The 26,403-nt window shown below is 37.6% G+C and overlaps 3 protein-coding genes and 1 long non-coding RNA gene across 4 annotated transcripts; 1 reads left to right on the top strand and 3 right to left on the bottom strand.

The window, feature by feature from the left end:
* Positions 1-434: 434 nt before the first annotated feature.
* On the bottom strand, positions 435-19,591 carry si:dkey-230p4.1 (centrosome-associated protein CEP250). The gene is made up of 23 exons (XM_042730997.1): positions 19,444-19,591; positions 18,597-18,750; positions 18,361-18,498; positions 17,142-17,219; positions 16,998-17,068; positions 16,750-16,915; positions 15,706-15,812; positions 14,692-14,940; positions 14,296-14,476; positions 14,082-14,213; positions 13,749-13,897; positions 12,724-12,873; positions 12,427-12,583; positions 10,695-10,841; positions 10,393-10,502; positions 9,745-9,898; positions 8,707-8,900; positions 8,371-8,498; positions 4,203-8,254; positions 2,932-3,135; positions 2,781-2,840; positions 2,159-2,230; positions 435-2,078 (listed from the first exon to the last, which is right to left on the bottom strand). The coding sequence occupies exons 2-23, from the start codon at positions 18,735-18,737 to the stop codon at positions 1,851-1,853; spliced, it is 7,068 nt and encodes a 2,355-aa protein (XP_042586931.1). The 5' UTR covers positions 18,738-18,750; positions 19,444-19,591; the 3' UTR covers positions 435-1,850.
* Positions 19,592-19,614: 23 nt separating this feature from the next.
* Positions 19,615-23,476, top strand: LOC122138462. The gene is made up of 4 exons (XR_006155583.1): positions 19,615-19,764; positions 20,404-20,579; positions 22,139-22,325; positions 23,084-23,476. It is a non-coding gene; the product is annotated as an uncharacterized LOC122138462 (long non-coding RNA).
* On the bottom strand, positions 20,976-23,712 carry LOC109050167 (high choriolytic enzyme 1). The gene is made up of 9 exons (XM_042731010.1): positions 23,607-23,712; positions 23,470-23,521; positions 23,320-23,388; positions 23,103-23,246; positions 22,878-22,995; positions 22,117-22,295; positions 21,961-22,042; positions 21,670-21,794; positions 20,976-21,589 (listed from the first exon to the last, which is right to left on the bottom strand). Exons 1-9 carry the CDS (start codon positions 23,664-23,666, stop codon positions 21,576-21,578), a joined length of 843 nt encoding a protein of 280 aa, XP_042586944.1. The 5' UTR covers positions 23,667-23,712; the 3' UTR covers positions 20,976-21,575.
* A 604-nt stretch (positions 23,713-24,316) lies between these two features.
* LOC109050416 (hatching enzyme 1.2) lies at positions 24,317-26,387 on the bottom strand. Its single transcript, XM_042731007.1, has 8 exons — positions 26,170-26,387; positions 26,036-26,087; positions 25,898-25,960; positions 25,444-25,593; positions 25,224-25,341; positions 24,960-25,138; positions 24,804-24,885; positions 24,317-24,723 (listed from the first exon to the last, which is right to left on the bottom strand). The coding sequence occupies exons 1-8, from the start codon at positions 26,236-26,238 to the stop codon at positions 24,591-24,593; spliced, it is 846 nt and encodes a 281-aa protein (XP_042586941.1). The 5' UTR covers positions 26,239-26,387; the 3' UTR covers positions 24,317-24,590.
* Positions 26,388-26,403: the final 16 nt, after the last annotated feature.

The raw sequence follows: 26,403 nt of genomic DNA on the forward strand, positions 1-26,403 counted from the left end.
TAGAAGTTGTCTGGCTTTCTTTCTCCCCTCTCACACATACATATTTTCCTTGGTTACAATAGTTTCCGCCAAAAACACCTCACCTGCTACACTTAAATTGGTTTTACACTACACTAAATTGTTCATACCAGGTAAACAACCATGGCAATAGTTGTATATGTACCGAGTATACATAGCCTAGGCTATAGAAATATAATAGAATTGCTCTATCGTTGTGCTATCACGGTCCTTTTCTTTTTACTTTGTAAAAATAAAATGTAAACTGAAATCATACGACTTTTTCCCTCTCAGTGAACACCGTTTTTTCTTCTTTTGAAGAACATATACAGAATGAGAATCTCGGATCTTCAGGAATTTAGAAAATTAATCGTGGTTTATTCATATAGGCCTAACGTTAAACATTCCCAGTTTGTTAAAAAAAAAAAAAAAAAAAAAAAAAAAAAAAAGCTCGAAAACAAGCAACGTTGTCAATTTCTGTGAAATACCAGAGGAAATATCTATTTCTGATAGAAAATGGAGTGTCTTGAGAATTGTCTTCGAGTCTTTGAGAACTCCCTGTTTTACACTGTTTAAAAGAAATCCCATAATTATCTTTTTTTTCCAGTAGTTACCCGTAATTACTATATTAACTACGCTATTTTGGCAGAAACTGTTTTTATTAATGATCTTTTTTAAAAGTTATAAATTACGCAATGATTACAATGCAATAGTTATTATGCAATAAGAGTTGGAAAAGTAGGAGTTCAGTTAATCTGCTTTTCTTTCTAAATATTTTTACGTAAATACTTATCTGACTACAAATTCGAATAAGACGTATAAAATTATAGATTTTTTTTTATTTACTTTGAAATATGACCTAGTCATGTCGTCACCAGTTTCACCCACATAGACGACATCTCAGTCAGATGACGTGCCAGTCGCAAAGGTTACCAGTCACTTCTTTATTTGGTATTTTGAAGATGAAGAGAGTACTTTGATTGCGGTTGAAACTGTCAAAGTTGAGCAAGATTAGACTACGACAAGGATGGGGAAGGTTTAGCTATGTGGGTGACTTGAAGCCACACAATGTTTCCATGCAACAGCGCCCCCTGGTGACTATCACGCTGTAACAGTTCACATGGGGCAAAGCAACAAGGCCTCCCAAGAGCTAGAGCGCCTTTAAATTACATAATCCTGTCATTAAAGTCAAGTGCTCTGTAATTGATTTTAAGACGCTGGCTTTCAGAAGAAGCCGTCACACATGCCACACAGATCTGATGGTACAAATATTGTAGAAGTACTTATATTTATGCATTTCGCTTTTACTCAAAACAACTTTTGTTGCATTCAGTGTATATTATTAATAGTTTATGCAATCCCTGGGAATCAAACTCAATACCCCGGGCTTTCTCAATATCCAAAAATGTAATTCTGAATCAAGTTTATTTAAAAAATGAAGATAAAAAAAAAAAAAACAGTACAGTATTACATTTCATTAAACAGATTGCTTATATTGCACGCATAATACTGACAGAATAGCTTTGAAAAGTACTGTAAACACGACTGCAAAGCTTTCAGCTATAAAATTATCTGTAAATTATCTGACAGACGTAAACCTGACCTTTGCCAATAGTTAAAATAGTTGCCTTAAGATGATATTTTGTAGCTGATTAGCATTTTAAGAATGCTTTATTATATATATTGAAATGCCTTTTTTTTTTTAAATGTAAAGTAACTGTACAACAATTTCAGTCCCTGAGTGTGAAATAAATCGTAGGCTCACAGCCAGAATTGATTAATATTAAGTGCAAAAATATAGTGTTAAATGAACTATATAATAGTCATCAGACATTAAGGAGTGTTTTATATCTTTAGCTTTGGCTGAGAGACAAGCGCAGCTCTTCCTCTCTGATGCTCCTGTCTAGCCTCTGTGTCTCTGACTCCAGCACTGAGGGGACGGGCCGCTGGGACACCGCAGCTAGAGACTCGTTCAGATCTTGTCTCAGGGACATCAGACTCTGGCTGTTCTTCAGAGAGCGGTCTATGAACTCTGCCCTCTGCTGATGGTCCACGGCCAACAGGAGACGAAGATGATGAACCTAGAAAATTAAGTTTGAGTTTTGATGCTGTTATATGTCAAAATACAAATGAACTGTTGTGTTAAGTGTTTAGAACGAACCTGTTCCTCCAGCTCATTGGCTCGGACTCTGAGACGCTTAAGCTCTTCCTTTTCAGTACCATCTGACAGGGCCTATACAGCACAATATTGAACTATTTTTGCTTTTCACTAGCAATTAACACTTAAAAGACACATAAAACAACTGATTGCAATAAAAAAGTTTGGTATTAGCATGTTACTAAAAGCATTATTATTGTTAACTAAAACTATTATATATGTTTTCGGTAAATGAAATACAGCTAAAATAAAAATAAAACAAATATTAGATAACAAAAAACTTAAAATTATCAATGTTACCCTGGCAACTACATGAAATATAAGTAAAGAAAAGCTGCACAGAACTATTAACATTGAAAACAGAAAAAAAAATAATAATATAATAAGTAGTGATTTTATATAAATGTGAAATATATTTTTAATGTGAAATGTGAATATATATATATATAAATTTTAAGATATTCAAAATATTAATAAATATTATACAAAGTATATAAATGATACTAAAACAACACTGGCTGTTAAAGCTAACAAAAATATATTGTAATAAAAATAAGTACTTCTGTGACAATCCATCACAGAAAGACAACCAGAACAAAACACAAATGTATTCTCTCCATCATACCAGAACTCCAGCTTCTGTCTGTGACAGCTGATGCCTCAGTTTCCCCCTTTCCAGCTCAACCTGGTGATGGCCAAATATATATTGTAATCATGATGCGTATGAATCATTCTGACATCATAATACATGGTCCCTTTGTGAGTCGTGCACATACCTGTGTCAGCGTCTCTCTCAGGTGCTGTCGCTCAGTTCGTAGTCTCTCAGTCTTCCTCTCCAGATGATTGTTTTTCTTCTGCAGAAGGTTCTGTTCCACCTCCAGTTGTGCCACGGCCCGCTGCATTGCTGAGAGACGCCCCTGCACTGCCAAGTCTGTCTCCACTTCATTTACGGACTGGGCCTTTGGTTCAAGCTCTTTCTCCTATTAAAATTAAACAAACCGAAAATTTCACTGTATAGTGTTTAAAGGGGGCATGTCATGAAAAACAGACTGATATCACTTTTTTGAACTAAAAGAGTAAATATTCTATGGCTCAAAAGAAGCTCCCTCCTCGGTCCACTCACCCATTTATGGAAACTAAGCCTAAAATTAAAATTAAATGTGTTTTTAAAATAAGTTTCTAATGTTCACTTAGGCTTTTTTAATCAAAAACACAGTAATATTAATCTTGTGAAATATGAATAAAAGTTTAAAAATAGTTTAAAATAACTAAGATAATAAATAAATAAATAAATAAATAAATAAATAAATAAATAATTAATAATTAAGATTTTTAAAATGTAATTTATTCCTGTGATGGCAAATCTGTATTTTCAGCATCATTACTCCAGTCTTCAGTGTCACAGGATCCTTCAGAAATCATTCTAATATGCTGCTTGGCTGCTCAAAAAAATATTTATCATTATTTATGTTGAAAACAGCTGTGCTGCTTAATACTGGAAACCATTACACATTTTTTCAGGATTCCTGGATAAATAGAACATTAAAAAGTGCAGCATTTATTTGAAATAGAAATCTTTTGTAACATTATAAATGTCTTCACTGCCCATTTTGATCAATTTATTGCATCCTTGTTAATTAATTTCTTTAAAAAACCTTATTGACCGAAACTTTTGAATGGAAAGGAAAATGGTCAATTTTAATTATTTTAGGATCACAGTCCCTGCTCAACAGAGAGTTCCAGATAATAGTCTTAGATAATTAAACTAATTTATCTATAGAGGTGCACTCAGTAGTTTTTATTAACCAGCCAAATACTACTCACTTCCTCTGCAGCCCAGTGTTTCTGGACAGTTTCAGTCACAGAATACACAAATTTTGGTTGATTGAAAAAAGGCCATTTTGATGTTCTGTAACAGAAATCTTCAGCTTTTGCAGCATCCACACCAGCAGGTGTCTGAATAGAGTCCAAGGCCAAATATGTATTTTTATCTGTGACCATAACAACACATTTTATTTCAAATGAAAGATGTCTTTGCCTTACTGACCTGTGATGTATCAGCTCCTGCCCACTTTCTCTTATGCTCCCACTGTTCCAGCCTCTCTTTATAGTAAATAAGCGTGGATTCAGTTTTCACTAGAGCCGTCCTGACACGGTCCCTGTCTTTACTCAGCTCTTCAACTCGCTCTTTCAGAGCATATACTTCAACGTCCTTCTCTCTGAGGAGTCTGTCCCTCTCCTCCTTTTCTAAAAGGACAGTGGACATTTGTTCCCCAGTCTCAGGTGGTCTAGTTTTTATGTTCTCATTTCTTATTGTGGATTGCAGTTTGTTGATCTCAGTCTGTAGGGTTTGAGCCTTGGTCTTCAACCTTTCGATTTCCTGTTCCTTTTTCGTAAGGTCCTTTCTAAGTGTGTCTGTCTCTAACAACTTGTCATGAGACTGATATTCAGCACTGATTTTTAGGAAGTCTGATAGAGTACCATGGCCACTATCCATCCTTATTCCATTGTTTTTCTTTTCAGATTCTCTAAGTTTACGTAAATCCTCTTCCATTTTGGTCTCAAGCTCTTGTTTCTCTTTCTCTAAGGTTTCTATTTTTTCCCTCAATATCGTGGTATTTCTTTTCTCATCTTCAAATTGATACTGCAATCTAAGTTTTGCTGACTGTTCTTTATGAGCCATTTCTCGAATACTCTCCAGCTCAGTTTCTTTGTCCTTGAGTCTCTCTGACAATAATTCTAGTTGTCTTATGTTTTGATCCTCCGCTTGCTGAAATGTCTCACTTTTTCTTTTCTCATTTTCATATTTCTCTTTCATCAATTCTATTTCCTTTTCCTTTTCACTCATTGTTTTTCTAAGGAGCTCCAATCCCTCTAACACACCTTGTTTCTCTTTATTTTCTCGTTTGAGTTCCTCCCAGTCTTTACTCTCTCTTCTTCTGTCCTCTCTCAGTCTGTCCACTTCCTGTCTTAGCTCTCTGAATCTGTTGCTCAGTTCCTCTGCTTCTCTGGTCCTTTCTGCTGCCAAAGAGCTGAGTTCAGTCCTCTGATCTTCCAGGATGTCCGTTCTAGCCCTCGCTCTGGTCAGCTCAGCCTCTCTCTGCTCTGCTACACTCTTCATGGTCGCCAATTCTTCTTCTAGCTTCTCATGTCTTAGCTGCATTTGTTCCTTCTCTCGCAAACCTTCCTCGTTTTTCTTCCTAAGTTGTTCCTCTTGGAGTTGAAGGGCAGTCTTAAGCTCCTGTTTTTGCTTCTCTAACATCTGGACTTTGAGTAGAAGATCTTTGGCTTCAATCTGTGCTGCCCTAACACCTTCCTCTCTGCTTCGGACCAACACGTCCTTCTTTTCCTGCATCATGGACCGGAGTCTCTCTCCCTCACGATGACTCTCTTCTAGCAGTTCCTTCAGAGTCGCCATCTCCTGAAGGCCAGCGATCAGGCCCTCTCTCATCTTCTGGTTCTGTTCTTCTCGTTCCTGGATTTTTGACTTGGTTTCTTCTTTGGTTCTTGAAAGACTAATCAACTGTTCTTGTAAAGTATCCACCTGGGCAGCAAGAGCTTCTTTCCTTTCTTTTGCATCATTCAGCAAAGAGCTTATCCTGTCCTTGTCTCGCCTCTCTCGAAGCGTTTCATCTCTCAGAGCCTCAATCTCTCGCTCTTTCCTGCGAAGCTCTGCTGAGAGATGGTCTCTCTTCTCCTCCAGCTCTCGTACTCGAGCCCCAAGCTTTTCCATGCGTCCCGTCTTCTCCTCCATCAGGATATGCTGACCTTTTTGCAGATCCTCAAGCCTGGCTCTCAGCCTTTCCCCTTCTGTCTTTTCATCTCTCAGTTCGGTCTCCAGACGCCTCCTCTCATCTTCAGTCTGACTCAAAGACCTCTTCAATCTTTGTTTCTCCTCTTCACTCTTCTCTGCCCTGGATTCAAGCACTTGTGCTTCCCCTTGGCTCTCCTGCAGCAGTTGTGACAACCTTCCCAACTCTCCTAACCGTCCATCCAGTTTTCCCTTCAGTGTCTTTACCTCTTTGCCATGTTCGCCTATTAGTTTCTTCAAATCTTCAACAGTCTCCCTCTCTTGATCTCGCTCACGCCTGATCAGTTGTAGCTCTTGATTACAGTTCGTAAGTCTCTCCTCTTTTTCTCGATGTTGACGATTTTCCTTCTCCAGTGCCGTTTCAGTCTCCCGTAGACTGCTTGAAACGTCAAGATTCCTCTGCTCTGCTTCATGCAGCTTTTCTCTCAGCCTTTTCATTGCTTCTTCCTCACGGTGGACTCTATCCCTTTCCTCTTTTTCTTTTTGTTGTAAACTCTTCTTCAGTGCCTGTGCCTCCTCCTTAGTGTCTTGTAGGAGGTCAGTTTGGCGTTCAAGGTCTTCTTGTTGCTCCAATCTTATCTTCCTGCCCTCCTCATTCTCCTGGTTCAGTTCATCGATCTTCAGTCTCAACTGCCTCAACTCTGTCTCCTTTTGAAGGAGCTCTCCTCTCAGTATCTGCTCCTTATCTCTTTCCTCAATCTCCTGTCTTTTCCTTCTCTCTTCTTCCCTTTCTTCTGAGTTCATCCAGTCTCGTTCCATCTCAATTAACTTGGCTTTGCACCTGTTCACCTCTTCGTGTTCTGCTTTGAGCTTCTGTTCGAACATCTTCTGTTCTTGTGTAAGTTTTGCCCGTAATTCTTCTATCTCACTATCTCTCTCATCCACTCTTTCTAGTGTCTCCTCTTTTTCTCGAACGACTGCCTCCATTTTGGTATTGAGATTTTCTAATTCTCTATTCAGTTGTTTCTCCTGTTCCTTAAGCTCCAGTTGCTTCCTGTCCACCTCTTTTTGTTTCTCCATCTCCTTCTCTTTCATCTTTGAGTTTTGCTCCTTTAGAAGTTTAAGTTGTTCGTCCTTCTGCTCAACATCAGTCTCTAGTTTCTCTATGATGACCTCTAATGACTGAATTCTACCTTTGAGATCACCAATTTCCTCTTCTCTCTTTTGTACCTCTTCCTCTCTTTCTGTAAGAAGCTCTCTTAGTTCGGTCTTCTCTCTTTCAGCAACCCGGTTTACGCTCTCCTTCACTTTTTCTATGTTGTCAGCTCGTCTCTTCCACCACTCCACGTTGTCTTTCACCTCTTTCAGTCGCAGTTCAAGAGTTATCTTTTCTGTGGACAACATAGTTTGTAATTGTTCAACATCTTTATCCCTTTCTTCCACGAGTAATGAGATATGTTCTTTCTCTCTCATCAGTTCATCATTTCTGCTTTTGAGCTCTATCAAGTCTCCATCTTTCTGTTCTAACTGTCTTCTCCACCGCATATCTTTCTCCCTCTCTTGCTCATCTCTTTTCTTTTGTTTGGTTTCATTTTCTCTTATTTTCTCCAGTTCTCTCTCTTTCAGTTGAGTGTTGTGTTTCTCCAGGGCTTCTAATCTACTCTCCAAGGTCTCTTTCTCTTGTAACTCTATTTCCAGACTCTCAATTGTTCTCTCATGTGATTGGACTTTCGATTTTAACTCTTCGATATCCTCTCCTCTCTTTCGTATTTCATTCTCCTTTTTTTTCAGCAGATCAGACATCTTTGCCTTCTCTCTCTCTGTGATCTTGAGGTTCTGACTTTCTCTTTCCACAGTTTCTATAAACTTCTGATTTAACTCTTCTTTCTCTCTTTGAACCTCATTTTCTCTCTCCTTCCATCTCTCAATCTCATCACACGCTTCTCTCAGTCTTACTTTGGCTGTTTTCAGCTCTGCTGCTGATTTCGTTTGTAGTTTCTCAAGTTCTGTGTTTCTTTTATCTAAGATGTCTGAAAGCTCTTCTTTTTCTTTTAACAAACCATCAGTCTTGTTCCTCAGTATCTCCACTTCTCCGTCTTTCTGGCCGAGTTCTGTATTCAGAGCTTCTCTCTCTCTTTGCCATCTTTCTCTCTCTATTTTGCTCTCTTCTGCTTGTACTTTGTTTTTCTGTGATTCTTGTTCAACATCTTTCTGAATCCTCTTGCACTCCGACTGCCAGTTGTCTATCTCTCTTTCAGTCTTCCTTCTTTCCTCCGTTGATTCTTTTCTTTCCCGTTCTCTTTGTGCTGTCTCTCTCTCCAAATCTGTCTGTAGACACTGAATCTCTCCTACACAATTTAGAGAGAAAAATGTTACATTTTTATTACACACACAAATACACCAACATATTAGACCAGTAAAGTGAATAGTCAATGAGAAGTTTATTATAATAAAACAGTCCTACCTTGCAAGACATCTTTGGTCTGTGTCAGCGTTTCCACCTGTGTTTGCAGATGACTGCACTGCATCTCCAGACCTGAGGCCTGTTCCTGAACCTGAGCAATCTGCTTTTGGAGGCATGCTACCACACCTCTGAAGAGAGACAGCGGCAGGTTAGAAACTAATAGGGGATTGGTACAAATATGATTCAAACAGCTGATTCGGATGTAGTTATACAGATCTAAGGTTTAAATATGTTTAACAAAAAATGTCCTCATAAAGCTTGAAAAGACTAGTATAAAAGAATACTGAGCTGTTAGTATGTTGTTCAATGGGAAACAAAGACTCGGTTTCATTATACCTGAGTTCCTTTTTGACCTGTGTGAGCTCCTCCTTCTCTCTCTCCAGTGAACATACTGTGTCCTCTAGTCTTTGGCTCTCTCTAATTAGGTCGTCTCTCTCTCGTTCAGCTCTTCTCTGCTGCTCTGCTGCTTTGAGCAGTTCTGCCTGGACACTCTGCAACTCCTTCATCATTGTGCTGCACTGCTCAGTTAACTGAAACATAAATACATCATCACTGTCCATAAGTAGACCCAAAACACAAGAAGTATTCATAAACAGGAGAATATGTGTACAGAATAATATACACTAAATCCCATCATTATCAAAAACCTAGGGTGATCAGGACTCAATCAATAGTCTTTGTTGTGGAATGTTTATGTATGTGTGTTTGTGTGGGTTGGTCTGTTTTGTGTTACAGATCCTACTGGACAAACAGCTTGTCATTCTTCATCATGGAAGATAACGCTCTGGTACATGCTGCCAATCACTGTTTAAATACCTGTATTTCCTCCGAACCGTCAGCTTTTGGGTCATCAGTGTTGCTTTGTTGCACATTCCTTGTTAATGCAAATCTGTGTTTTTGTAATTACATGCTGTTACGAGACTTTACTATATGTGAGTACTATACGTTCTGATATTATTGTGGATGTAAGTATACAGTTGTTTTGCTCCGTCTTCTCAAGTCTTTATGTTGTGTTTTTATGCCATTTTACTTTAAATTGCACAGCTACTCAACAAACAAATACCTGTACAATTATTTTACAATGTTAAACTAATTTCACAATAAGTGAAATATTTCATTATTTGTATTGTTCTACTTAAAAAGAAAGTATTTTTTATTACATTATTGCACATTTGTTTTCAAACTTTTTTGTGAATATGTAGGAAATATTAAGTAAAACACATTCTTTTGATTAATACACATACACACATACAAAAAGAGAGAATTACTTGTAAACTTGCAAATAGTTAGAACACAATGTTTACTTTTCAAAAATGTCCTCTTTTGTGTGCTGAATCTAGTTTGCAAGCAGTCAGTATTGTCTGAGTTTCTCACCTCTGCGATCCTTTGTTCATTATTCTTCTTCTCTTCTGTGAGAGCAGTCACCTCCCTCTCTCTGTCCTCCTTCTCAGTCTCCAGCTCATTCTCCAGCTCTCTCTCTCGGTCTCGGAGCTGCTGCAGAGTTTTCAGATCCGTCTCTCTTCGTTCCCTGGAAAGCAGTGGGATCATCAACACAACTGCAGTGAAGAATCACTGGCTGTGAAAACACAGGGCCAGCATACTACAGCCAAATATAACAGCTGTTGAGACAAACTCAGACATTTATAGTGTCATCTAAAGCCCCATGTATTCATTAGTATTCCTAGCAAACTCATACCAGCTCATTAGGGACCTGATTAGCTGCCATTTAGAGTCACAGACACACTTCATCTACAGATTTTAAACTGCCTATTGCACAAATATATTTTACTCTGCCTTGCGCATAACAAGGAGGTAAAGGTAAGGGGTAGGCAATATAAACAATATCAGGATATTCTTAGTTTAGCAGTGTTATAATATATGAAATACATTCTTTTTAATTTTGCATTTCTATCATTATTATAATGAAGCGTCCAAGCTGACATGCTCAGCACTTCATAATATATCTACAGCCTTTCCATCAGCTGACTTTTAAATATGTCCCTCTGTTTCACAATGCCGCACCTTAATTCGTTGGCCTCTAGAGACGAGGTCTTCACTTCTCTGCGCAGACCTGCCATCTCTGCGCCACATGCCTGGATCTGGGCCTGAGCTTCTGCCACCTCCGTCTCCAGCTGAGGGGTCAGGAAAACAAAAATCACACCTCTCATCCCTCCATCCCAAACCTGGCCCTACCAGCAACTCAATCTGGCTCTGGATCAAGTAATTAAAGGCAAGAGGCCTGTGACAGCTTGCAGGGATTTGGTCACGTCCCTAGGCAGTGTAAGTGATCTATGCTAAAGATGGGCTAAACCTGCGTGCCAGACCTGCAGAGCACGAACACTGAGTTCTCTCTTGTCCTTGGCCAGAGCTTCATTTAAAGCAGCCATCTTCTCCAGGGCATCTCGACCTTCTGCCAGCTCCCTCTTGAGCTGGGTTTGACTGGAGGACAGGGCCAGTAATGACTCCCTTGCCTGGAAGGGAGGAGAGAGGGAAAATGGAGAACAACATAAAGGAATGATTGAGATGTTTGGATGGGTGACAAAATACAGAATGGGAAACTACACAACTTGGACAAAACTTTATCGGTTCATTTTAACAGGCGGAACTGCCTGATGTCCCAGGGACAGTGTGTGAGAGTTTTAGGCGAATTGACACAGCTGTTCTGCTTATGTATATGAAGTAATCTGCTGAAGTAAAGCATCAGAACGATGAAGACAGGTGATTTAAGACTGCAGGCAAATCAGATTTTTTCCTCAAATCGCATCTTTTCAGGCAGACTGTTCACAAATCAGTGTCCAAACATAACTAACCTATCTGCATGGATTGCTTTGGTAACAACGTAGGCGAATACATATATGTGATGAGCCTTTCAAAACAGATGCAGGAAAAATAATCTTTTCACTTTTCAAATAAGCGCACTGTCAAGCTGCAGTGCAGAACTGTTATATATTGTGATGTTCCATGCTATAGTTACAGCTGGCTTCAGTCTCGTTCAAGTACTATATGAACCACCTTCAAATGTGGTTTGAATCAGATTTTTCCAGACTTTCAAAAACCCACCTAGATAAAATCTGGACATGCAAATAAAAAAAATGTAAAAAAAGATTTTTGCTGGCAGTCTGAACATAGTGACTTTGAATGTGGCGTGGTTGTTGGTGCCAGATGGACTGGTCTGAGTATCTCAGAAACTGCTAATCTACTGATATTTTCATGCACAACCATCTCTAATGTTGACAGAGAATGACCCGAAAGAGAGAAAATATCCAATATCCAATATTTTGTGGACAAAAATGCCCTGTTGATGCCAGAGGTCAGAGGAGAATGGCCACAGTTTTCGAACAGATAGAAAGGCAACATCACCTCAAATAACCACTTGTTACAAACAAGGTATGCAGAAGAGCATCTCTGAATGCAAAACACCTTCAACCTTGAATCAGATGTCACCAGATCTCAATCCAAAAGAGCACCATTGGGATGTGGTGGAACGGGAGATTCACATCATGGATGTGCAGCCGACTACGTGATGAAATCATGGCAATATGGACCTTGTTTTCAGCACCTTGTTGGATCTATGCCATGAAGAATTAAGGTAACTGGAGTCAAAAAGAGTCCAACCCTGTTCTAGCAAGGTGTACTTAATAAAGTGGCCAGTGTCTGCATGTCATCACGGTTACGCTACCATTCAAAAGTTTGGGGTCAGTAAGATTTATTTATTTATTTAGAAATGACGCATTGAATTGATCAAAAGTGACAGTAAAAACATTTATAATGTTACAAAATATTTCCATGTCAAATAAATGCCATTCTTTTGAACTTTCTATTCATCAATGAGTCCTAAAAAAAGTATCACAGTTTCTACTGAAATATTAATCTGCATAACTGTTTTCAGCATTGATAATAAGAAATGTTTGAGCAAATCAGTATGAAATATTGTAGTAATATTTCACATTATGACGTTTTTACCATACCAACCCCAAACTTTTAAACAGCAGTGTATATAAGAGGCTAGGTTTTGGTGAAATTGTGAGAATGATTTGTGGCACTCTATCAGTTTACCTTGAGTAAGGAATCTTTAGTGTCTGCTGCCTCTTGCTCAGCTCGTGCTCTGTCCAGCTTCTCTCTCTCTAGCGCCCCCTGCAGGCTGTGCATCTCCAGACGGGTACGAGTCTCTCTCTCGGACAGCTGAGCAGTCTCTAGCATCTCTGCCTCCATGCTGATTTACAAATAAACCACATCAGAGTTATTTACCAGCAGAATTTAACATGATGAGCATGACTGAACAAGGCTCTAATGACTCGCACATCCTAAATGAATTCTGCATAATGTTAAACGGTGATTGATGGACAGGCATACCGTTTCTGTCTCTCTCTCTCCAGCTGGATCCTCTCCTCCTCCCCCTCCTCTCTCTGTCGTCTCAAGTGTTCGTTCTCCTGTCTCAGCTCCTCTGCGAGTTTCTCAGCCCCTTCTATCTGACTGCGCAAACTAGTCACCATCTCCCTCTCACTGTCACACACACACACAATGTCAGTGGTACAATTATGGCCAATAGCAATTAGTCAATAATTATTTGTAGTGGCCGCTAACAAAATTCTATACTATCTTGTTAAAAAATACATTAATGTTCAAAAGTCTGGGGGAAGATTTAAAAAAAAAAAAAAAAAATTATATTTGATCATAATATAAATATATATTTTTGCATAAATTTTATATTTTATATATCTATCTATTTTTTTTTTTCAGGATTCTGTGATGAACAGAAAGTTCAAGAGAACAGAATTTACTTGAAACAGAATTATTTCTATTGTATACATAATATTATACATGCATTAACTGTCACTTTCGATCAATTTAATGTGACTTTGCTGAATAAAACTAGTAATTAATTTAAAAAAATATCTTACTTACCCCAAACCTTTAAACAGTACTGCAAATTAAAGATAAACCACTACATTCACTCAATTCAATTTTAAAACAGTGAATTTGGGTATTGCAATATTATAACATACAATATGAAAAATATTTCTAATTAAAATTTTTACATTCAACAGTGTTATTAAATTACAGGCATTTTAAAGACTAATTTTAAGTGAGAGTTAGATTAAAATGTAAATGTAAAGATAAAGAAAGGAGATAAACTAAAATTAAATATCCAATAGCGATCGGTATCACTAAATAAATAATAAAAAAAAAAAACATGTTAGCTGATAACCAATACAGTTCAAATATTTTGTAAATAACCTAAGATGCTATATAACAACACTTTTTTAAAAATGAAGTTAATCACTTAGATTAACTGCTAAAGGTAGCCTTCAGGAATATTGAAAGATAAAAGTGTATTTTTATGAATTTGTATAACGAGATAATCAAGCATTCTTCACCTGTTCAGTAGCTCTTGTGTGTGTTTTATCTGCAGTGCTCCCTGATCTGTCTGTTCCTGAAACTCTGCTCCCTCTCTCTCCAACTGCATGATCCTCTGCTCCAGTGATTCTTTCTCTGTTCCAAGTCTACGCAGGCTCATCTGAGCATCCTGACAAAAAGATTTGGCGTACTAAGAGGTTAGATCAGCCAAAAAGGAAAGTAATTTTAAAGAACATGTTATTTTTTTAAGATAAAAGACAATAAAGCCATTGTTTTTGTTTGGAAAACCATGCACTGATGAATTGTTCACAATAAGACCAGGAAGGGTCAATTCTGATTTCACACTGACCAACCTGTACTTCCTGTTGTCTCAACTGCAGGGCAGTCTCCGCTTGAGCGATGACAGAGAGGACAGAGGACAATCCTTCACTGGACACATCTTCTGAAGACAGAGAGCTTGACTGCTGAGAGCTGAGAACCCTTGACTGGACAAAAACACAGAGAACACATTCATTCATGCTTCACTAAAATAAGGACAATTTATTTCCTGTTTTCAATCGGACTCACCAGTGTCGTGACCGCATGTCTGACAGACTCGAAGTTTCTCTCCAGTTCTATCTGTCTCTCCCACTTCCTTTCTTGATCTTTTTCTCTCTCCATCTCCTGCCTGTGTCTCCTCTCCATCTCTGCCTCCTGCTTCCCCCGTTCAGATTCAAGAGCTTGTATTGTCATATTCAGCTCTGTGATTCTGAAAAAAAAAATCAAAGTACAACGTCATTATACTGAAACACTGTAATGAACACAAAACTATATGTAAATATTTCCTGAATGATGTGTAAATGTTTAAACAAAACAAGGAATCAGAATTCTAAATCGGTTTATCACCAGCACAATCATTGCAAATATATTGTGAATACTTGAAATAATGCAGTGGAATTAATGCTGCATGAATTCTGTAATGACCTGTTCCTGAGTTCCAGGGTCTCTGACTCAATGTCAGCTTTTAATTCAGTCGACTTCCTCTCGCCAATTTGTTCATGACTGAGATCATCAAGAGACAGCGGCCCCTGGGAGGAGGAGAGCGGTTGCGCTGTAGTGGAGTGACTTACAGAGGAGTCATGGTGCATCGTGGGAACTGATCGAGGAGAAGTCCATACAGAGAGGAGAGATGAAGAGAGACGAGAGAACTCAGCTCTCAGCTCCCACAGGTCTCTGTAGCACAAAACACAACACATGCACACTTAACAGAAGGTATAGAGAATACATACACTACTGTTGGGTCAGTGTCTTTTTTTTTTCTTCTTTTAGAAAAAAAGTTAACACTCTAGTATAGGGACCATTTCTCAATATTAACTAGGCCTAGTTGCTTTTTAGCATGTCTATTATTAACACATTGGCTGTTTATTAGTACTTATAAAGCACATATTCTCTGCATGACCATATTCTACATCTCTAATTCTACCCAATACCTAAACTTAACAACTACCTTACTAACTATTAATAAGCAGCAAATTAGGAGCTTATTGAGGCAAAAGTCGTAATTAATGCTTTGTTAATAGCGAGAATCGGACCTTAAAGTAAAGTATGACTGAAAAAAATACTTTTATTCAACAAGGACACTTTAAATTGACATTAAATATAAAAAAAATATTAAGTATGTTTTTAAGTTTTCAAACTGTGAACATAAGAAATGTTTCTTCAGCAGCAAATCAGCATATTAGAATGCTTTATTAATCATGTGACTGAAAATTCCACTCTGCTATCACATTTTAAAATATATTTGAATCAAAAAGAGTTATTTGAAATTGCAATAATATTTACAATATTACTGCTTTCAATGTTTTTTGACCTTCTTTCAAAAACATTAATCTTACTGACCCCAATCCTTTTATCGGTAGTGTATTTTCAATTAGCCTGATGCTAAGATGTCCATATTTTTGCTTCTGAAAGCATAAATGAGTTTTTTTGTGTCCTCACTTGTCAGTTGCCGTCTTCAGAGAGTGACACTGGCGTTTGAGAGTGACTACACGTCCCCACAAAGTCATCAGCCTGGTCTGCTCCTTCCCTATGTAGCCTGTTAAAGCCTGTATTCAGAATAAAGATACAATCAATTTAATAAAACTGAACTGAAAAAGAACTTGTTTCATAAGTCAAATATTGCTTACTGTATATTGCATCAATGAAACCAATACAATGAAACAACACAATGAAACATTTCATTGTGGATCATCTGAAGAGTATAGTTTGTCAGAAACGTGGTAGCACAGTCAGTGTACGCCACAAACACTCATCCTTCTGTGTCTGTTAGTCGAAGAATGACAAAACCTGAAGCAGCAAGTGCAGCAACATCTCCCTGCTACATTTGCAGAGCCTTTCTCTGTAAATTCAGCCTGAGCAAGAGAAATCATTGTGCCAATGATAATGTTTACAACTGCAGAGTTGTGAGAAAATGCTGAATGTTGTCATGTTTACTGCATGATAACACCACTGAGTGTCAAATAAAGTGTCAATGTGAAATATGGTTGCAATCTTTGAGGTTATTTTAAAAGAGCTAACAAGGATTTAGTTAAAAAAGTACTGAATAAAACTCACTTCTGTAATGTCTTTTCGCTCACATCCACTAATGGAAGACACACACTCAACTTTGTGTGTCACTGCGCAGTTGCTTGGTGACGATATATTGCAGCACGTTCCCTAATGCACTGATAAAATCCTCTGAACAACTGAGCCATTGCTAAGCAACTACCAAAAGCTCATGAACCTGTTGTAAGGCCATGCACACACTGCATATTTCAGGACCGACAACTGCATTTAATGCTGCACATTGAAATTACTGTAATCATGAGATGACAACACAGAGATTTTGCTGCATTTACAGCTTCAGAAATTATCTGTTTCTATGGCAACACTTATAATGCCAGAAATGGATTTTGCTGTTGTCTGGGAATCGATCTCTAGACCTTTCCTATTAAATATACAATTATATTATTTATTTTATCATTTATAATATTTATTCCTCACCTCTTTCTCTTTTTGCCAATCGATTTCCTTCTGCACCACCTCCTCCACCGCTTTGGACCAATCGGCTGTTAGCTTTTGCAGGTCGTCCCGCAGGGCTACATTAGCCTCTGTTGATTGGCTAAGCTGACTCCGCAGAATAGTGCTGACCTCTGAGAGCCCTAAACATCTGCTCCGGTGAACAAACAAAACTCAGTCACAGGACTTCAAGCTCTGAAGACATAATAATAGTATTTACTCTGCTCCTGCACCTCTGCTGTTCCTCCTCCAGCCTGATGAGGGTGCTCTCCAGTGTGTCACTGCGTTCGTCCCGCAGCATCCTCTGTGAAATGCACAGCGTTAATGTGGCGCTCACAGAGCTCCAGGAAAACACTGAGGAGTGTTGCTCGTCTCACCTCTCTGATCCTCAGCTCTCGCTCCTCACTAGTCGCCTGCTGCTCCAGAGTCTGACAGCGAGCCCTGTACTCCAACACCTGACACGCATGAGCACATACCAGTCTGTATGAACTGAAATATGATTGGTCCTCTCAAATAGCTAGGTTAATGAGGCATTCACATAAACAGCGTTTTTATTGCTGACTGATTGTAGAGGCTGTTCTAGATGCCCTAACAACTGGCCATAGAATATGTACAAAAAATGTACAGTTTGACACGGAATCTGTTTTCTTGATGTTAAAGAACATGAGGAAAGTGTTGTATAGCAATACATGATATCACGAACAAGAAAGACTGATTATCAATTAAAACATGCTACATGTTTCCAACTATATTCCTGTATGTAAATAGAGCAGCACTTTCAGACTAATTAATTTCCAAGATTTTTCCACGACTTTTCCAGTTTTCTGTTATCAATTTTTTTTTAAATAATTTTACAGAGATCATGTTCAGAAATAGTATTTCTTACATTACTGGATATGATATATTGACTATAAAAATTTTAACGGGTTTTCAATAACCTTTTAAGACCTTATTCATTTCTGGCCTGAAAATCACACTTTGGAAATTTCTTCGATGTTTCCAGGTTTCCAGAAGCTGTGGGAACCCTAATATTACCATCTCCTTCATCTTGCCTTTCCTTGACTATGCCTGCTCCCAGTGACTTCACTTCTACTGGTAGTCACCCAATCAAATGACTGTTCATTTGCAAAAAGCAGTGGTTTTCAACCAAGGTGCCAGGGCCCACCTCAGAAAACTTCAAAGGAGGCATCAACATGACATAAATTATTTAAAATAAGAAAAAACTAGTTTTGAAACAAGCCAAAACAACGAATGATCAAGAAAGTTATTATTTTTATACAGCCTAAACTCCTGGAATACTAAAATTTAAGTTTAGTTGCTTATTTTAATCTGGGGCTTCAGATATTTTTGTGGACACTGGAGTCAGAAAGGTTGAGAACCAAGTTACTGATGTTCATGTCATGCAATGGCTAACACTCACTGTATAAAGAAAGAATAAAGAACTTCCATTCGCACTGTCACTGCAAATCACTAAGTAACTCCCCTTAAATGTTTTAGATCTAAAACTGAAAGATTAAATCCCACAGGGACCTTCGCCAGCACTATTAAAGGAGTTGCAGTACATGAAGTATTATTAAAGTTGCTGTGAGTTCAGACCTTGTTCTGAAGTTTATGAATGAGCAGAGCCTGTCTGGCTTCTCTCTCTCTGCCCTCTCTGAGCTTCCTCCGCCATTCCCTCTGCTCATCGTCCAGACGCACTGATAATGACAGAGAAGGGTCCAGCGTCTGAGACAGCTAAACAGCATGGGGACAGACAGACAGACAGATCATAAGCTTGCCATGTGTTCACTCTGTTATTGATGGACCAGAAACGTCACTGGCTCCGTCCTCACCCTGTCAGTCAAAGCTTGAGCTCGAGACTCAAGCTCCTCCCTCTCCGCTCTGCTCTCTGCCAACTCATCCTGCAGACGTGATAACTCCGCCCTCAGCTCCGCCCTCTCCTCCTGCCAGCCAATCAACAGTTCTGATTCCATAGCCAGCCATCAGCTGTGAAAAATAAAAATAAAAATTTTTGGTTGAATTGATTGAAGTTAGCTTTGTGAAATAATTTTATTTATTATGATGATTACACACACAATAAAAATGCAGGACAGGAGCTGTCAGGAATCGATCTGATTGTGAAAAATAGTCACTGGTTAGAGGGTAGAGGATTTTTTAAAATAATTTGTCACAATTTTTTGATAAGAGATTGACAGGACAAGTATTTTCTATATTTAGAATAACATGCACAGATAATTCGCTCATAATAAGATCAGGAACATATTTAAAGAAAGTAAAAAAGTACATTTTCATTTCATCAGTGATAAAAATATAGACCTAAAGCATGGTGGAAACTCGAACATCTACTATGAAGATTGCAGGTCACCTGTATCTCTTTCCAGCATTAAATGACTGGTATTGCAGACTAAGATGACCAGTTATGGGACTGTTATACTGACTGTATTAAGGTAAATTACATGATTGATAGCACTGGCAGCTTGGATTGCCTCAGGTTTTAGTTCTTTCATTCAGGTGTAATCTTAAATGTATGCAAGTACTTCAGTGACTGATTCAGATACCCGCAGGATATTTATATAACATATAACGTTATGTAACGGGGAGTTCTGTCACTGTGTGGCAGAGAGCTTTATTTGCTTTATTAAGTATCTGTTAAAGTGCAAATATAAAGTAGTAGCTTACTTGTGAAAACACGTATTACTTGACTGTGTCCATTCCCGTGATAAAAAACACGCAAAACCTCGGATACGCGTGTTTTTGATGTTGTTTTTACCGTTTGAAGCTGCATCCGGATTTGAAGCTGTTTAATCGAGTGTTTTGAATGAGCAGCCGCGTGCGCCAATGCGCGTGCTGTGAACAGCGCCACCACGTGACGCGGAGCCACGCGTTTACCGTGTGTTTACTGCTGCATGCTGAACATTTGGCGTGATATTAAGCCAAAAACCATCTAGTCGAGGCTCTTTAGATGTGCTAAGGCATAATCAGTAGCTAAAAGATCTGCTAGTAAGCCCCAGGTTTGGTTTTTGATATTATCTATGGATTATTATACTCAATAATTCTGTCAAGATTATACAATAACAGAAACTCATTAGTTCTCAGATGATTAACATTATAAAATAATGTAATTGTAGCTATTGTATAATAACATACCATCATTGTTTTATTTTAATAATTATTTTAATTATGAGTTATACAAATGTTTTTGTTTTCTTTTTAGTCAATCATTTCTGTTGTTTGTTTGTTGGATGAACTATATTGAGTGTTGGATCTTAATAAGAGATCAGTGTGTCATGGCACTGGTAAGAACAATCTAATCTAGTGTAAGCTGATTAGCACAGAGACGGGACTTGAATTATACAACATGCAGAGTTCAATTTTATTCTCGTCTGTACAGTGTTTTCAAGTGGTTTGAAAACAGAACTGAGTGAAATTTGACACTCTCTGCTTTGTCCTTCTGAAGACAATAGATATTAAAACTGTGTCAGTGTGATATTCTGTCAGCTACATTATATTTCTGATGCTACATCTCATCTGACTGAGAGGTTTCTTTTCTTTCTTTTTTGATGCCATGTTGATTCTCTGGTCCTGTTATCTTTTTCTTACATATCTGTCTCTCTACCTCTCCTTCAAATTTCTGCGAAGTTTACTCACTCTGGACAGTGAAAAGCAAAAGGTGACTGCAAGAATTCGCAGAAAGAGACGGCAGAGGGGAAGGTCAAGGCTGTCGAGTCGGATGGGTTTCCAACGCAAGGCTGTACACTAGAAGCTGAGAAAGACGCGATGGATCTTGTGTAAATATCATCTGACCACTGGCCAAGGTAGTTACAGATTTGTGTTTGCATTTATGATGTGCTTTAAATTCTGTATTCTGATATTACTTATAATAATAACACAACTATATACATAATAACACAACTATGACTTGAGACAAAAACATCGACTTTTTAAATTTTTTATTATCAAGTTCAACATTTGATTAAAATAACAATTGCATGACACTCATTTTGAACTGATCTATTAATTTATTCAAAAATACATGAAAAATGCAATTCATACATACAATGACCTGAATATTCTCGTCTTATGATGAACATGTTTTTAATTTCTGAATTCAAATAAGAGGATTCCTGCACACCCTCACACACTGTTAAAAAAAAATATCGAAGTTGTAACTTGTGTTTTACAAGAAAATACAATTTTAGTTTTTACTAATTTACTGATGTGTGAAAATTATTTCAAAGTAGACCCTACACCAATTTTTTCATTGTATATGGCAAGATTAGTTCAGGTTGAAAATGTTATTTGGTATGACTCCCCAAAACCCTATAAAATCTATGAATAAACAACTACTTTACCATAAAAATATACTAAATATCATTTTGTTTTTTAAATAATGATTAATGTGCACACACATATGTATTCAAGGTGTAAGAAAAAATGTCTAATGCATTTATACCATATGACATTTAAATGTTCGTTACGTTTACATTTTTGCTGAAAATGGTAAACCAATTTCATATAAAACAACATGAACACAAAGACTGCATTTCTAAAACACATATTTAGACCTAGTTTTTTTTTCTTTGCTTTATTTTGGATTCTGTTATATTTAATTTGCCCAAAAAGAATTTATGATATTGTCCTGTTAAATAATTTGCTGTATTTAACATGATCTGTTATGTACTGTAATATAAATAGTGTCAAAATACATCACACTGCCAAACCATCATAAAATGAGAAGGAAAGGTGAATACAGGAGTCAGGTGCCTCTTGTCCAGTTAATAATGTTGGGTCCATTTCATAAGCTTGTTGTTTCACACTCGGCCACCTAGTGGACACACAAAAGAAAAATTCAAATGAATAGACAGGAAGCACAGTTTCTTAAACTTTAGTAAGATGAATACCTACCACAGTTATACAATATGTTTATTTTGTGAATGTCTGTCGGACTTGGTCCGTCTCGCTGGCCAATGGGAATGTATGGGTCTGGTTTAGGGATGATGGTGGGTCCACCATCCTCTGAGAAGGCATACCTGTGTGTGCATCAGTATTCATTTAACTTCAAATTATTTGACATTGTTTTTTATTGCTTCATTTATAAGAAACAAAATTCTTAGGTTTAAGGGACTGTTTAAACCGCTACAGACTACATGCATTTCAGATTGTATGCATACTGTACAGTAGATTGCCAATACTCACCTCCCATAGTGCATGACAGAACTATAGTCATATGCAGTATTGAGGTTGTTTGTCTCATACTTTTTAAAGTTGTGCCTTTGATCTAGGAAAAGAACCATGCATTACTGTCGTACTGAATGCATTGACTCAAAATAAGTGCTGGTTTCAAACACTTACTATCTATGATGTTTTCCCACAGGATGGAGACGTGGTGGTCACGATCAGAGCGGGACTGTTCATGTACAAATCCCAGAGCATGCATTAGCTCATGAGCTGCCACTCCTGACCACATACAGCCCGGAGACTGCAAAGACACGGTCTGACTGCCTCCGATCATTCCCAGATATGACCAGCAGCTATGGGGTCGAGAGTGGACAACAATAATAGTCAAAAAAAAATAAAAAAAAAAATTGCATACTGTTCAAAGTTTGGGGTCAGTACTATTTTTTTAAGGGTTTTTTTTTTGCTCACTTAGTCTCCATTTATTTGATCAAAAACAAAAAATATTGTGCAATATTATTGTTTTTTAAAATAGCTGTTTTCTATTTTAATATATTTAAAAATGTTGGTTATTCTCGTGATGGTAAAGCTGAATTTTCAGTATCATTACTCCAGTCTTCAGTGTGACAGCAGAACAGCATTTTTTATACATTTTAAAAATGTCTGTACTTTCACTTTTAATCAATTTATTGCATCCTTGCATAATAAAAGTCATAATTTAAAGAAAGAAAGAATGTTTACTGCTTCCAAACTTTTGTATGGTGGTGTGTTTATGCATATATATTTATATATATATATATATAATTTCATTAAAAAATTATCATAAAACAGTAAATAATGACACATTAAAAATAAATATATTATATTGGCCTGTAAAATATTAAACATTAAAGAGAACACTAATAGAACATGGCTGTTTATGAATGCAAAGGACTCACCCGGTTCTAGACTGGATGTTGAGGAAGTTTGCTTCATGTGTGCGAGGCACAAACTTCACACATGTTGCAGAGGAAATGTCCAACATTCCGGTTTCTATGGTGATCCTGTCCATATAATCTGTCGAAGACACAAATGATATAAAATAATGTGTTAATTAATAATAAAGACCTTGACTTATCTTTCACTTATAACATCTATCATGCAGTTTCATAGATCTTACTCACCATATGTTGGAGAGATGATGTACGGTACATACACAAAACCATCAACAGATCTGGGCCAGCGGCAAGAATCTCCTAAACATATGATGGCACTGCGGGATCCTGAACTCAGGATGTCACCTTCTCTTAAAGGAAAACCTCTGGACACTGGCGGAGTAAGATAACCACATGTTTCATGCTCAAAGTGTAATTCCCTGTAAATATATGTCTGTATCTGTACCACACATACGTTGATTTACTCTGAGGATCCTGTCCATGGCATTCATGTCCTCAGAATTCACATAATGCTCTGCTGAAGAGATTAAGGATAGTATATTTACATCAGTTCATTGTAACAACCTACATTGCTCACCATGAAATATCAGTTTACCTGGATATTCTCTCTTTGACCTCAGCCTTGTCTGATGAATCAGTGAAGAGTTCTAATACAAAATAAATACATTTATGGGGCATCCATTGGATTTGAATACTATCATCATAACTGTAGTAGTATTCAACTGTTCTTACCTGCACAGGTAAAGACCAGGACTCTAACACCAGTCCCACAAAAATACCCACATAAAGCATCTTGGTAATCACGTATGTGTAAGTCCTGGTGTTCTGGATGGAGTCGAGTATTGCATGTAGTAAACTAAAGTTAGGGCCCTTGGAGCTAGACTATATATACTCCGAGAACCACCCATCTTTACTCTAGGCTGCAGATGGAGGGTTAGCGTGACGTCCTGTGTCATTATTTGATATTCGTGTATTTCCCTAATGAAAGGTTTGGAAAGCATTCATTGGAAAGACAGTTCAGCATTTTTAAGACTGATCACAATAATGGCAATTTGAAGTCTTGCTGATTCTTGTCTTATTCGCCCTGACCATGCAAAACTTGTGCGTGTAGAGTTTAAACTCATTTTAATCTGTAAACAAAATCTCAATAGTCATTTGTGCTGTGTTCATAATATGCTGTAGCAACACGTGATGCAAATAAATAACACCTCGCCCTTTTTTAACTTATCATTTTTGCATTACACCAAATAACAGGTTGTTTTAAATTCAGCTTGTGTAATTTATGGTGTTGACAGACACCTCAGTACATATTCATTAGCTCTGAGATCAGCTGATTCTGAACCTTTATTTAATATGATTATCAACCAACAGTTTGACTTATTTGATTGCAACTGGCTCATGGAGAATTCTTTTGCAATGAAATGAAATATCAGAGAAAAATATATTTATGGACCATGTTTATTGATGTAATGTTTACATGAGGCATCAAGATATCAAATCAGCACAGGAAGGAATATAGAAATATCTGAAACAGCAGGTTACAAAAGAATATTCTTATAGTTGATTAGCTATTTTTATATCAGCAATCTTCACAATCAGCCATTTTCCTTTAAATAAATATGATGCTAAAATGTTAAGAAGTAAAAGCACTAATGCATTAATAATGTCAGACTTTTAGCCGTGCAATGGACCATTCATTACTGTAAATGGATTTTATTATGCATTACATTTATACATTCTATTTATCTTCATTATATCCAAGTCGCTGGGTCCGAATCTCTGTCCAATCTTCACGTTCCAGTTTCTTTTTGGTACAATAGTAGGTTCACCATCCTCAGAGAAGGCATACCTGAAATGACAAAGAATAGCATTATATAACTGTAGTTTATTATATCCCTCAGGTACCATTTCAAATGTATATCGACATACTTTCCAAAGTGCATGATAGAGCCGTAGTCGTAGGGGGTGTCCAGGTTGTCTGTTTTAAACTTTTCAAAATTCCTCAGCCGGTCTATTTTAATGAACGGAAGAATAAGTGAGCGATAATAAGTATAAGGCTATGAGAATAAAGGAATGTTACTTTACCTTGCCATATATTGGACCACATGATGGTGACATACTTGTCCCGGTCAGCTCGGGATTGTTCGTGAACAAAGCCCAGGGCGTGCATTAGCTCATGGACGGTGACCCCTGACCCGGTGCACTCAGGTGTCTGAAGAGAAATGGTTTGTCTACCACCACGTGCTCCCAGATATGACCAGCACCTACAGTATCAGCGATCAAAAACGAGGAGATACACTCAGAATGCTCAAGTAACGAAGCCGTTGAAGAGTAATCTCATATCCATACCCTGTTTTGGGCTGAATATCCAGGTAGTCCCTCTGGTGAGTTCTGGGTACGAATCGCACACAAGTGTCATGTTCAATGAGCTTCATGCCTTTCTTAATGTTCTCCACGTCCTCCTCGCCTGTGCAGAAGAACAATCAAAACCAAATAACGAGATTTAGTTAGTGGTTACTGTGGTGGCACTGTTTATGAAAAATCAGAGTGTTTGCTTATTCCTGCTTACTGTACACATGAGACACTGAGTACGCAATGTACACTTTTCCATCTATAGATTTGGTCCACAGGCAGCTTCTGGCAAAACAGTTCTTCTGACTCCTACTGGACACGGCTATATCTCCTTCTCTGAGGTTGGTGCCTTCCACAGAAATGACACCTGCGAGAGAATGATGGTTCTTAAATGGCATCTGTGCTTACATGAAAACATTTTAACATCCATGGAAACTTTCCATTGCATAAAATGTTCTTTATAGTGGAAAAAAGGTTCTTTCGAGTATTGTTCTTCACACTAAGAAAAATAGTGGAACTGTTTACTGAAAGGTTCTTAATGGAAACTAAGATTGTTGAAAACTGTGAAAACTCCTTTTTAGAAGCTTTATTTTTTAGACTGTATGGATATTACAATAAATATAGAGCGGTTAGAACATTTACATCTTTACAGGCTTGTGCAAAAGCTTTACCTTGATAGTCATTTACATCTATGATCTTTTCCATTGCAATTGGAGTCTTTTCGTCAATATCATCTGGGGAAAGTTATAAAACTGTTAAAATACAATTCATTTTCAATGAATAATGACAATTAATACAACACACTTTACCAAAGTAGCTTCTCCTTTGTCTTCTTGCTCCAACATTTGACTGAGAGGAGATCTGCAAGAAAAATGCAACCAAAATATGTGGTTTTGATTGATAAAAAAAAAAACAAAATATACACTTACTGATATGCAGTTACCTGACCGGGCAGGGACAAACATGGTCCTGCTAAGAAGAAGAGCAGTATGATAGCAAGTGTGTACTCCATGAGTGCACTGAGGTTTGCTGTCTAAGTTCACGCAGCCTGCCTTTTAAGGGCTCTTCACCAGCTTCCTGTTACATAATGTGTACTCTCAGTGGCCAACCAAATGTTTGGTTTTCTTCTTTACGCTGTTTTTAATTGCCACATATTTAACTACTATTTTCAGTGTAT

Source organism: Cyprinus carpio, chromosome B9 (genome assembly GCF_018340385.1).
Source record: "Cyprinus carpio isolate SPL01 chromosome B9, ASM1834038v1, whole genome shotgun sequence".
NCBI lineage: Eukaryota > Metazoa > Chordata > Actinopteri > Cypriniformes > Cyprinidae > Cyprinus > Cyprinus carpio.